At 48.9% G+C, this 12,536-nt stretch overlaps 5 protein-coding genes across 5 annotated transcripts; 3 read left to right on the forward strand and 2 right to left on the reverse strand.

Annotated features, from left to right (window-relative positions):
* Positions 1 to 16: 16 nt before the first annotated feature.
* On the reverse strand, positions 17 to 1,941 carry M430DRAFT_132967 (hypothetical protein). Its single transcript, XM_024862276.1, has 2 exons — positions 320 to 1,941; positions 17 to 268 (listed from the first exon to the last, which is right to left on the reverse strand). The coding sequence occupies exons 1-2, from the start codon at positions 1,662 to 1,664 to the stop codon at positions 96 to 98; spliced, it is 1,518 nt and encodes a 505-aa protein (XP_024725989.1). The 5' UTR covers positions 1,665 to 1,941; the 3' UTR covers positions 17 to 95.
* A 588-nt stretch (positions 1,942 to 2,529) lies between these two features.
* On the forward strand, positions 2,530 to 3,659 carry M430DRAFT_92266 (hypothetical protein; the record flags this gene model as incomplete). The annotated part of the gene is made up of 2 exons (XM_024869702.1): positions 2,530 to 3,342; positions 3,402 to 3,659. The coding sequence occupies 2 exons, from the start codon at positions 2,530 to 2,532 to the stop codon at positions 3,657 to 3,659; spliced, it is 1,071 nt and encodes a 356-aa protein (XP_024725990.1).
* A 100-nt stretch (positions 3,660 to 3,759) lies between these two features.
* M430DRAFT_114226 (hypothetical protein) lies at positions 3,760 to 6,135 on the reverse strand. The gene is made up of 3 exons (XM_024861547.1): positions 5,910 to 6,135; positions 5,523 to 5,858; positions 3,760 to 5,471 (listed from the first exon to the last, which is right to left on the reverse strand). Exons 1-3 carry the CDS (start codon positions 5,991 to 5,993, stop codon positions 3,888 to 3,890), a joined length of 2,004 nt encoding a protein of 667 aa, XP_024725991.1. The 5' UTR covers positions 5,994 to 6,135; the 3' UTR covers positions 3,760 to 3,887.
* Positions 6,136 to 6,986: 851 nt separating this feature from the next.
* On the forward strand, positions 6,987 to 8,795 carry M430DRAFT_93899 (hypothetical protein; the record flags this gene model as incomplete). The annotated part of the gene is made up of 6 exons (XM_024869795.1): positions 6,987 to 7,334; positions 7,385 to 7,509; positions 7,560 to 7,922; positions 7,971 to 8,271; positions 8,323 to 8,465; positions 8,519 to 8,795. 6 exons carry the CDS (start codon positions 6,987 to 6,989, stop codon positions 8,793 to 8,795), a joined length of 1,557 nt encoding a protein of 518 aa, XP_024725992.1.
* Positions 8,796 to 9,603: 808 nt separating this feature from the next.
* Positions 9,604 to 12,039, forward strand: M430DRAFT_132978 (hypothetical protein). The gene is made up of 6 exons (XM_024862277.1): positions 9,604 to 9,714; positions 9,825 to 10,066; positions 10,128 to 10,612; positions 10,669 to 10,930; positions 10,984 to 11,424; positions 11,480 to 12,039. The coding sequence occupies exons 1-6, from the start codon at positions 9,662 to 9,664 to the stop codon at positions 11,818 to 11,820; spliced, it is 1,824 nt and encodes a 607-aa protein (XP_024725993.1). The 5' UTR covers positions 9,604 to 9,661; the 3' UTR covers positions 11,821 to 12,039.
* Positions 12,040 to 12,536: the final 497 nt, after the last annotated feature.

Below are 12,536 nucleotides of genomic sequence, written 5' to 3' on the forward strand. Positions count from 1 at the left end.
CATTCGTTCGTCAGAGGTAGCTAGACACAGCTAATACATAGAATAGAGAAGGATTCTGTCCTTCGGCTGCTTTTCCCCCTCTTATCTCCTCCGTCTTATCTAGTAGACAATTGTCTGTTCGTAATCTTCATCATCATAGGCCCAGGATGAGCGTTGACAGTATCTTTTGTCTCAAGCTCAAAATCAGGGTTCTCAAACTCAAATTCATAACGGTGCATAAGTGTAGATACAATTACTAACAATTCCAAGTAGGAAACATTTCGACCAACTAAAAGACCAGTCAGTAATTACTTCAACATGCAGAATTGGACATTCATACCGCAAGCTCTTGCACCGGCCGAGAATGGCAAAAAGACAGATTGCAGATCGGCCGCGTTGTCCGCCAGCCATCTCTCCGGTTTGTATGTCCATGGATCCTCATACAAATCCGGATCGTGGTGTAGCGTGTAAGTAGGCACTGAAACCGTGGTGCCACCTGGAATCCACTCGTTTCCAATCATCATCCCCTCTGGTGGTGTTACTCGAGGCAAGCCACCTCTGAGCGGGGGATGCATTCGCATAGCCTCGTCAACACAAGCACGTAGGTAAGGAAGGTTCTTCACGCTATCATAAGGAGGAATGGTCACAGAATCGTCAAAGACCTCGTCCAGTTCCTGGCGCAACTTGGCAGCTGCGCGTGGCCACTTGGTAAGGAGATAGATACAGCCGACCAGGACAATGGTTGTGGTATCCGAGCCCGCGTTGAGGAGGAGACCGCATTCAGCCACCATTTCGCCCAGCTCGAGACCGATAGGCTCACGATCCTTGGTCCAGACCAGGGATTTGAAGAAGTCATTAAGCTCAACGCCTTCCTTCTCCTTCTCCAGACGAGTTCGTACGAGGTTCAACACGATAGAGGTGAAGTTGGCGCCGCCGGTCCAGCCTGGATGCCACCAGGTCAGACGTTTGTTGAGTTTGAAAAGCTTTGGAGACCAGCCCATGGTCGATCCAATCCGGAGCGAGTTGCGCAGTGCTTGGGCGGGCTTGCTCATGAACTTCGTGCCGTCAAGCTTCTGGGCTTGCATCATATCATCACCACGTTCCACGCACCCGAGGTTTGTACTGAAGACGAGGCTACCAGTCAAGTCGAACAACAGGAGGTTGATGTACCAGCGAACGTTGATGAGCTCGCCCTCGGCCGCGGCTTTGTCGAAGCGGTTAAGCAGTCGTTGGACGTCGTCTACCACGAGGTGTTCCATGTCTGCAATGCTCTTTTGTGCGAATGCAGCCGCCAGACGCTTGCGTTTCTCGCCATGTGCTTGTCGATTCGTGGAATCAAGACTGCTCTCATGGGTTCCGGTGAAGGAGATATAGAACTGGTCTTTCTGGGCCGGAGTACCGTGGCCATAGATATCTCGAGTTTCTTGTCGTCCAACGAAGGAGATATGGTTGGGTCCTACACGCACAATCTTGCCCAACTTTTGATGCGCCTCGTGGGTAGCAATGGGCCTCCGGTGGTTGTACTGCTGGTACATCATCCATAGGTTGCTGAATCCCGCAATGCCAGGTGCTGGGAATCGACGGAATTTCTTTGGATCCCAGAAGTAGAAGGCGATAGGATACACAACTGTGGCCCCGAAGAGGAGGACAACTGCAACCTCCCACGGCCCCAACAAGAATCCCATCTTTGTTGCTTGAAAATCGAAATGGGTATCAAGATGAAGTTCTGATTATTCTTGAAAAGAAAAGTCTCCACGATTTCACCGTCTCATGAGGGTCGAAGCATCCCGCATATATATGGCACCGAACAAGCTGGAGACGTGAAACGGATATCGGATCGACCAAAGGGGTCAGAGTGAGCCCGGAGGTGAAGATCACATGTTGATAATTGGAGCGATCCAACATGTCAAAGTTCTTGAAGGATTCCGTAAAGCAGATCGTGAAGGATCGAGACTGATCGGGAAATTCTTGACGAACTTCTTTACGAACCCCACGATGTTCCCCAGACTCCAGGATTTCCCCTCGTTATTCTGGGGAATTGTTGTCGAAGCATGGCGCTCTAACATCTCGATCAGCGCGGGGGAGTCTGGTGAAGCATCGACGCGAACTGCTTCTTTTGATCGGGGATGTTTCTTGGGGTCTCTGTCCTAACAAGGAAATTGTCGACTATTTTCTCCATTTTTTGGTCTCAGGTTCCAAACAACCAACTCAAGTCGCCGCGAACTTCGAAAATCCCACGCCTTTGGCTTCATATCTGGTCACTGGATTTCATCCGATAACTGAGACTAAATGCGGAAATTCCTGACGATGTTGAACGTCCCCCGCAGAACGTGGGGATGTCACATGGAACTTGGAACGCATCCTAGCTCACGACTTGGATTTTATTTTGCAACAGGGAAGTTTCTTTGTCCTATGCTTACAAGAAAATTTCTTTCTCCAGGAAAGTTCTCAAAGTTCGTGTTCACAGACCGGTTCCATTAGATATCCCCGGAATCTCCCAACAGCTCTTCAACACATTCCTACACCATGGCAGATAGGATCCCCGAGACTATGCTGGCATGCCAGATAGTCAAGTACAATGAACCTCATCAAATCCGACGTATTCCCACTCCCAAACCTCAAGACCTCGGACCCCACGATCTTCTTCTGAAAGTCGCCGTTGCCTCGTTATGCCATTCCGATCTCGAATATCTTTCGGGTAACCTCTACAACAAACTTCCAGTAACCGCTTCACATGAAGGAACTGGAGTTGTCATTGCCAAGGGCAGCGCTGTGACGAAATTCCAAATCGGTGATAGGATCATGGCCGGCCAGACATACGGGCGCTGTGGAGACTGTGATAACTGTAATGGCGAGGAGAGCTACCGCCATTACTGTCCAAATAAGGGGAGTGCCATGAGCGTAGAGAGAAACGGAGCATTCCAGGAATATCTGGTGACAGATGCGAGAGAAGCATGTCGTATCCCGGAGGGGATGTCCTTCCTCACTGCTGCGCCCCTGGCCTGTGCTGGGGTAACAGTATGGCGGGGAGTTCTGCTCGCTGACCTGAATCCTGGACAATGGATAGGCATTGTTGGTTCTGGAGGCGGATTAGGACACTTGGGGATCCAGTTTGCAAAGGCAAAAGGATTGAAGGTTTTAGGTATCGACGCGAGAGACGACGGCATTGAGTTATCGAAGGAAGCTGGTGCGGATTTTGTCCTGGATGCGCGCAAGGGCAAGGACGAGGTAGCTCGAGAAGCTCTCCGAATCACCGGCGGCAAAGGTGTTGCAGCCACAATCAACGTGAGCGACGCCAAGTCAGCAGCGTCCACCGCTTGTGCAATCACCAGAATGCATGGCACAGTGATCCAAGTTGCTTTGGTGAGTTCAATCAAGAGCGGCAAGAAGTGATCTAGTTTCTAACCGTGCATCATGTCCAGCCCCCAGAGGTTTCCATCCCGTTCAGCGAATATATATTCCGTGATATACGGGTGCGAGGTTCTTTTATCTGCTCGCCGAAAGAAGCAGAGGAAATGCTCCAGCTTGTCGTAAAGCACGATATCAAAGTCCAGTCGAATATATTCCATGGAATTCATGAAATCCCAAAGGTAGTCGATATGCTGAGCAAAGGTCAGTACAGAGGAAAAGGAGTGATTGTTATTGATGAAGAGGGAGCGGGCAGAGTAAGCAAGTTGTAAAAGGAGACTGTTTCGGGCTACTTTTATATAAGTTCAACGAGAATGACCCATTATATAGATAATATAGAAACGAAATAGATCCATTTCTTGATTATCATTGGCCAGCAAGTATCTGGAATATGATATATATAATTTGCTAAGGATCCGAGCTCCTTCCCTGACTTTCCATTCAGCCAAGTCTCCGCAGTCATCAAAGTACAACCAGCATGCTAAAGTAACTCATGTTTCCTAACCCCAAACATCCTCTTGATACAAGCCGGCCTTCTTCATCTTCGTTATAAACTTGAGATCCACCTCTTCTGGGTCCATTCCTTTCCTCTCAGCCAAGACATCCACCAACCCTTGCCTTACCTCCCTTGCCATCGCAGCCGCGCCGCAAATATAGACCGCTGCGCGGTCATCCACAAGTTGTTCAACCTTCTCTGCTTCCTCTCGTACTCTGTGTTGTACATAGACCTTTGCCTTTGATGGCTCCCTAGAGAATGCTGTTATCAGTTCGAACTTGTCTCCCAGCTTCTTTTTCCAATGATCCCACTCCTCCCGATAAAGAAAGTCACTCCCCTCAGAACGGCAACCGAAGAACAGCAACATCTTCCCAATTGGCTTGCCAAGCTCAGCGAGACGGGCGCGCTCCTGAACAAAACCCCGGAATGGAGCAATTCCAGTACCAGCACCGATCATGACGATAGGGATCAGTGGGTTAGTTGGCAGCTTAAAGGTGGAGCGCTTGATGTGAATGAAAATCTTTCCACCGGTGAGCTTATTCCTTGGGCCGTTGAGATCGTATCTTGCCAATGAACCCAGCTGCTGACTGCCCGACGACTTCTCTGCAGCATTGTAGGCACAATCGTGCGCCAGGAGAAAGTTACTTGCCAGCCCCATGAATTGGGTGGTTTCCTCCTTGGCGTCCTCCTGTAACTTGATTTGGCGATTGTTCGCGATCATGGTAATGGTGGGCTGTCGAGGCTGAACAAGAGGAGAACTGGAGATGGAGTATCTGCGAGGTTGGAGACGTCCGAAGCTTTCTACTAACAATGAGAAGGGCACATTTTTCCATTTGGCCTCTGGTTCAACCATTTCCATAACTTTGCCTACAGAAAGGTAGCGTCCTGCAATCTCCATCCGGAAAGCCTCCTTGTCCTGGCCAAAGCGGAGAAGCTTCTCTTTTGCAGATGGTGTAGGAGCATACTGGGCGAGCATGACCAGGAGGTCCCTAGAGGCGAGGGCGCAGATCTCGAGATAGTGCTTGAGGAGTGCTTCTCTGGTTGTTGGGGAAGGCAGATTAAGCTTCGAAGTGGCCGTATCTTTGGATTCTATATTGACTGGTCTAGTTCGTTCAACCTCGTCCAGACCAAGCATGTGAAATAAGCGTTCAACCTCATTTTCTGGATTGACAGGCCATACAGCAAGATGGTCGCCGGTTTGATAACGCAATGCAGGAACAGCAGAGAGGTTGAATTCCATATGAACGCAGTTGCGGTTCGGTACTGACGAAATAATCCTACTCGCGGCAATGGGTGCAGCGTAAGGGTTCTTTTCGTTGTACGCGACTCGTCCAGTTTCCCCATAGAGCTGTTTATCATTCAGTTCGCCGAGATAGATATCCTTCTTGTCGACGTTGACTTCCGTGATTTCGATCGCCGGCTCATATGTAATCGGGCGTTCGGTCAAGGTGATAACTGCTCCAAGGTCTTCAAGGATGGCTTCTTTCCAATCCATAAAGCTCTCTTCTGTTGTTCCCTGACTTTCATCTGCCAATCCAACGGGACCGATTCGGCAAGCACCCAGGGCAGATAGCGTTTCATCCATTGACTGCGGCTTGTGTTAGTCTGAGGAGAGGCATTGTGATTTCCAAAAATCTACCTTGATTGTCTGATTGTAGTACTTGTAATTCTTGTTACCCAATCCCATCGCAAGGTAGCGTAGACCGTCCAACTTGATATCATCCTTCTTCATCTTTTCGAGACCAGTCAAAAAGTCGACCACATTATCTGGTGGGTCCCCTTCCCCATATGTGGAGGTCATGAAGACGGCGAATTTATGCTTCGGCAAGGCTGTGAGGTGCTCAGGGTCATATTCATCCATCTCGGCCACCAGTGTCTTGAGCCCAAAGCGAGAGTGCCATTCTCGAGAAAGTCTCTCGGCAAACCTCTCTGTTACTCCAGACTGGGAACCCCAGAAAATCACAATGTCGTTATTCTGCATTGGTTCTCAGAAATTATGTAGTGGGATTGAGAGGGAGGCTCGTACCGTTTCTTCCAATTTCTGCACAATGTTCCTTGTCTTCTTCGGCTTGACCTTGAAATCACTTGAAGCTTGTGGAGAGGTGTACATGAGATAGGCATTGGGATCTGATTTACCCCAAATGATGCCATCCCCAAGGTATGCGACCGCGGCCGAAGCTGCGAAGAGTAGGACAATCCAGTCTCTGATCCGAAACTCATACGGCGCTTGGGACAGCGATTCAAGGAGGTGTAAAAGAGGATGCTGCGGCGAGAGGATAGCCATCCTCACGGTGATTCAAGAAGCCAGTTCAATTTTCAATCTGGGTGGTCGATGTGCAAGTGAAATGAAGAAGATTGTGAGTGAGGTCGACAATTTGGGGATGTACATCTCTAGGGACCTGCATTATAGCCCCCGCAATTATTACCAGAGTTAGAACTCGAGAAGTAAAGCGTGGAGAGAACTTCCTTTCCCGTGACCCGGAAGCCAGAAGTTGTCTCGCGTCCCTCCGCATTTCTCGTCATCGGAGAAGGGTGGGCCCAAAGGATCATTCTGTCTGACCAGCGCCACATTTGCGACGATATGGAGAGTGGGGAAAGAAAAGAATGTTCAAAAAGCGTCTAGATTCCGTTTGATAGTCGAGGCTTGCCGTCTTTCTCACAGTCGTCCAAAATTGCCTGATTGGGACGCCATCCCGGGTCTGTGGAGGCGGACCGAGAATAGTTCTTGATTCCTTGTTCCCCGGACTCCCCCAACGGAGAAGGGCGTCACGCATTGCCCTCTATCAACATAACCCCCCGCCGCTACTAATTACTCATGAATGACTACAATAACACATGGATTATCAGGGTATTCTCCAGTGAGTACCGCTGGTTCATGGGGACTGACTGGCTAACACACTGCAGGGTCGAATCCAGGATTGTGATACCGGGCACCAGGGGTCCGTAGTAAGAGGCGTACCTTGCAGACCTTCTCTTCAATAATGAATCGCTTTTTGAGTCTTTATCTACCCCATACATTTCCCCAGATTTTCACCTTATCTTTCCTTGTTTACAATATCCAAATCAATCTCTCAACTGCCCCACTGCCTTGCAAACAACCACCATGTTCGACTTCAGAGGAAAGTTGTTGGTCGGCCTCATCACCCTCACCTGCTCCGTCGGCTTCATGCTCTTTGGGTATGACCAGGGAGTCCTATCTGGACTTATTGGAGCCAACAATCAGTTCGGGGCCGACTTCAATCATCCCAATCCTACTACCCAAGGACTGATTGTCTCGGTCTATCAATTGGGAAATGTAGGAGGTTCTATTGTCATCTTTCTTTTTGGTGACGCGCTCGGCAGAAAGAAGAGCATCCTTTTATCTAGCATCGTTATGTTGATCGGCGCAATTTTACAAACAGCTTCTGTCAATCGAGGAATGATGTATGCTGCCAGGGTAATTACTGGATTTGTGAGTTTCCGCTTCAAGATTTCCAAAGAAAATAATACTGACAGCTATAGGGAAACGGAGGAAATACTTCCACTATTCCGGTGTGGCAGGCGGAGACCAGCACTGCCAAAGATCGTGGGAAGCTCCTCGCCATCGACACATCTCTTGTCGTTTTCGGGATTTTCATTGCATACTGGTAGGTTAAGCAAACCAATTCCAGAGTTGTGAGTTAATAATATCTTCCAGGATGGATTACGGCTTTGCTCAAGTCTCTGGGCCGGCGCAGTGGCGCTTCCCAGTCGGCTTCCAGATGGTTTTCATGGCGATTTTAATATCATTGATCCTCATTCTTCCTGAATCTCCTCGATGGCTACACGAGAAGGGTAGACACGAGGAAGCAAACAACGTGATTGCTCGTCTGATTGGTAAAGATGTTTCTGTTGATGATCCCCGGGTTTTGGAGCTGGCAAAGGAGATCAACGACGCGATCGAATTAGAACATGCTGGTGGACCATTCCATCCGAGGGAACTCTTTGCGGGGGGGAAATTACAGAATTTCAGACGAATGATTCTTTGCTTCTGCGTGGATTCTTTCCAACAACTTGGAGGGTAAGTTATTGCCCCTCATTCGCGTCTGTTTTGCTGACACCCACCAAGGATCTGTGTCATCACTTACTATCTCCCCACTGTCTTGGAGTCATCGGCAGGCTTGTCCAGACACATGTCCCTACTAATGAGCGGCATAATTACCACCGAATACTACTTGGCATCACTTGTTCAAATCTGGCTGACAGATAAATTCAATCGGCGAACCTTACTATTTTTATCCAGTGCTGGTGAGATTATAACCATGGCCGTTCTGGCTATTACTGTCCATGATGGCAGCCGAGGGGCTGGATGGGTAGCGGTTGTAATGATCTTCCTGTATAACACATTCTATGCCTGGGGCTGGCTTACGGTGAGCATTATATTGCAATACATGGCATCACACTTACTGACGCACACCTAGGTTCCTTTTATTTACCCGGCTGAGATCACGACCTTACGTCTACGAGCAAGAGGTGCTGCCATCGCCTCTATCGGTGCTTGGATTACGGAGTTCATGGTCGTGCAAATTACGCCAATTGCCGTCGCAAATATCGGGTATAAAACGTGAGTTTTCCTCAATTCTACATATTCTGCTGCTAAAAAGCTCACCTACATAGTTACATCGTATTTGCGGTTCTCAACATTGCCATAATTGTTCCCGTCACCTACCTCTTCTTCCCAGAAACCGCCAACATGCGTCTCGAAGATATTGACCACATATTCGAGGGAGGAGGAATTACTGGTGGGGTCATTGGCAAGAATGGTCTTCTTGCTGATCGACGCAAAGATATCGAGAGGAATACCCACCTTCCGGGCGAGATAACCGTGTCTTCGCCCAGCTCGGGAAGCGAGAAGGCGGATTCTTTTGAGCACGTCGAAGGGAAGACAGCTTAGTTAATTCAAGTTAAAAATCTCCAGGGAGCGGGCGGGACATGTTGCTGCTTTGGGTGGATAATTGAGATTGAGAGCCGGATCTTCTAATTCAGTCACTACTCATCTAAGTCATCTTACGGGATATTTGTCCAAATTGCCTCTGATGTACGATCCTCATATTTCTATAAGAAAGTGGATTAGTAGCCATTGCACAGCTGAATGGAAGCAAAAGTTAGTCCGAGTTTTACAGACTTCGTCATATTTGTGGCTTTCCTGCAATCCGGGGCTTTTCCGCCATCTGGCTGATCACCCTGGAGCTGAAGCACCTTGATTCTCGAGTCACATGGAGCACAGGATATGGACTAGGCTCGAATAGATCAGGGACCGCGGTTAGATATTCCTCTTCCCGGCAGATATAACGACTTGACTCAGGAAAAGTACGACTTTCTCCACTCCATGATTGACCTGCCGTGGTGGTGATCCATCCGCACCCATTTTGGTGATAGGTGAGCCCTATCTCCCTGTAGTACCCCAAAATAGAACCCTCGGTATCTCCCCCACAATTTAACTTTAAATCAGTTAATAATCTCTTAGGTAATGGACGAAGGACTTCTAATCGTAGGAGGGATTACCAACGGAACCAAGTACTGGCTGAGTGATTCCCTTGGCCGCCAGCTGTGCGTATATCATCTGGGGGTGTGCGCATAAAAGCTCTCCCCAATACCCCGCACCCCGCACCCCGCACGGTTCTCGCTTAGAAGGGAAATGTCGGGCGACGTCCTCGACTCCCTCGACCACCGTCTCGCTGAGAGAAAAACAAATATGGAAAACCGACTCGCTGCACCTCTTTTCCTTCTGATCTCTTCCCTACACTACCTGCAACCGCAATGCGAGCATCCACGGTCCATCGAGCTCCCTCCAAACGAGGCCGAACAGGATGGTAAGCAAGTTCTCAGGTTTCGCTGCTATTCTTCTGCTCGTCGGGCATGCACCGTTCACCCGGGATAGCACCTATAATGTTGATCTTATATTGACTGTCACATCAATCAGTTTGACATGCCGTCAACGTCATTTGAAGTGCGACGAAGAGAAGCCCCGCTGTGGAAGATGCCGGCGGACCTCTCGAGAATGTGTCCCCGATGATCTGGTCACTTTTCGAAGTGGGCAAAGAGTGGCTGCACGTGCTCAGCTGAGATCCGGCTCCCTTGAAGTCAGTGGGGAGTCCCTAGGGAGCGCTGAACATGTCGATGTGTTTCCCAAGGAACATCAATGGGTCGAAACACCTGGTACACGTACGTTGAATTCTCCGATGCTTGTCCGTAGTCCCATGTATCCAGTAACTGACAGCATTAGTGTCGTTCATCAACGAGACATCAGAGATGATGGCCGAATATGGACGTCCTCAGATGCAGAACGACAACACTAACGGCAGCAATACATCCAGTGCCCTACCGGAACAGACCCCATCCCCTACATCAACTGCTGCACAAGGCCTTCTTCATTTTCGCCATCCATCTAATGCCAGTCAGGACCCGCAAGACTTTCAGAATGGCGCTTCACACGTGAGACTCAGCCTCACTCCTCCTCAATCTTCACACTCAGATTCCAGCTACCTTCCCTTCATTACCTCACCTATCTCAACTTCAAATTCCAATCCACAGACTGTGCCCATCCATATCAGAGACCTTCTACAAGCGGATGATCAAGCCAACGATACTTTTGATCCTATCCTCAGCAATGTACCGCTTAAGCTATATGGAGAGAGGATGCAGCTGCCCTTCAAAGTTCCCCACGAAGCGCTCCTATTTCAACACTACATGGAACATCTAGCACCCCTGGTGAGTAAGTCTCACATTAATATTCGCCTTGACCTGACCTTCTTGCGATCCCGCAGCTTGATATCACTGATATCCAGAGGCATTTTGGGGTGGACGTTCCTGAACGGGCAATGAGCTGCCCTGTGCTCCTCAACGCTCTCCTCGCCTTCTCTGCACGTCATCTCAGCAGAACATCTGACTACGACCCAGCAATCGCTGATTACTATCACCAAAAATGTGTTCGACTCATGATTCCCATGCTCGATCAGAAGGAGCTTGTTGCAGACGAGACCCTCTTTGCCGCTGCCGTCATCTTGAGGGCCTTTGAAGAGACCGATGGTAGGAATGAGCTATCAAAACAAACGAAGGGGATCTAATTGACATTAAAGTAGAATCAAATATGGGAGGAGGACCAGAACCGCACCTAACTGGGACTTCTGTTTTTGCAAATGCCCAGCTGGAATTTGGCACGTGGGGAGGTCTAGGTCATGCTGCATTCTGGGTCTTTGTTCGTCAGGATATCTACATGTCTCTACTGTCGCAAAGGCCACTCAAGGTTGATTTGAAGGGCTGGGAAGATCGCCTCTCATTCAACTTAGGATTCGAGCCTACAAGCGATTGCACTTGGGCGAACAGAATGATTTGGATAGTAGCGGAAATTGTAGCATTCTGTTTTGGCGACAAGAATGGTAGTAATTGGGAAGCACCGAGAATGAAGACGGAGAGATGGAATCTATGTCGCCCGAAGAGCTTTGATCCGATTCTTTACCATCCGCGGGACGAGAAGTGTGGAAGGCTATTCCCAGAGATCCGTTTGGGACATCCCTGGCACGGTAGGGCTTGATCTCTTCTTCGCCATCAAGTAGCAGGACTGATATAAATGAATAGTGACTGGTATGCAGTATTACTACATTGCGAAGCTATTCCTCGCCGTATACAACCCTAGCATTCCCAAGATTGGGCTCGGTTATCAACGCCAAAGACGAGCCATTGCGGAGGAGGTTTTACAAAATGCGGAGGCAGTATGTGGCATTGCCTTCTCGAGCTCTCTGGTTGCCGCCCGATTGACAGCTTGTGTAGCTATCATTGCTTGTGGGCCTTGGTTTATTGAGAGAGATAGAGAACAGCAGGAGATGCTTCTGCAGTTATTGAGGAGAGCGGAGGTTGAAAATGCATGGCCGACGTCGTTTTTGACTCAAGGCCTCATGGGAGAATGGGCTTGGGAGTAATGATAGAAGATACATCTATAACTTGACTCAGGGGAGCGAGTCTCAGATGCGGATGTGGATTGGAGTAATGGAATGGAGTTTCTAGCGCTATAAACACAGTCAATTGGGGACTGTTAGGCTGCTTCATTATTGTTCATAAATGAAGACTCTATGGAAGCTCAAGATGTAGCCACATCTTTTAAGACTTTTGATTTTATCAGAGTCAAAATAGGAGAAATGATAGGAGACTCAGTCCTCTGTGCCTATAGTGAAAATAGAAAGCATCGTGAATTCGATAGCCCCTGTGGAAAGATGACATCATGGTATGGGAAATAGGTATTGTTCAACTGAATCACATGTGCTTGGACAACAAAAATCCAGCTCAGGTGTCAGTCAATACGGAACGATCGTTCCAGACATGGAGTCAGGTGCCAGAAACTGGTCCACGGGGCTGACCAGAAGAAGAGAAAAATGACAGACGGACTGGCATGGCAGTAGCTGTGGCTGCAGGACATGGATAACTGCAATCATGAAGCACGACAGAGGCCGCTTTAATCCCGAAGGAGTCTCGATGGGGACAATGCGGGAATTGCGGGGTTACAATTTGCAACGCGGGGTGTGAATGCGGGAAAAAAAGTCCGGGGTTCTGGAATAGGAAATTGTCGGCGCGGGGATCAGATATGGAAAAGGTAGCCGTCAAAACCCCTCCATTGACTTTCTTATCTGAACTTAGAGCT

The sequence above is a fragment of the Amorphotheca resinae genome (assembly GCF_003019875.1).
Source record: "Amorphotheca resinae ATCC 22711 unplaced genomic scaffold M430scaffold_1, whole genome shotgun sequence".
Classification (NCBI taxonomy): Eukaryota; Fungi; Ascomycota; class Leotiomycetes; order Helotiales; family Amorphothecaceae; genus Amorphotheca; species Amorphotheca resinae.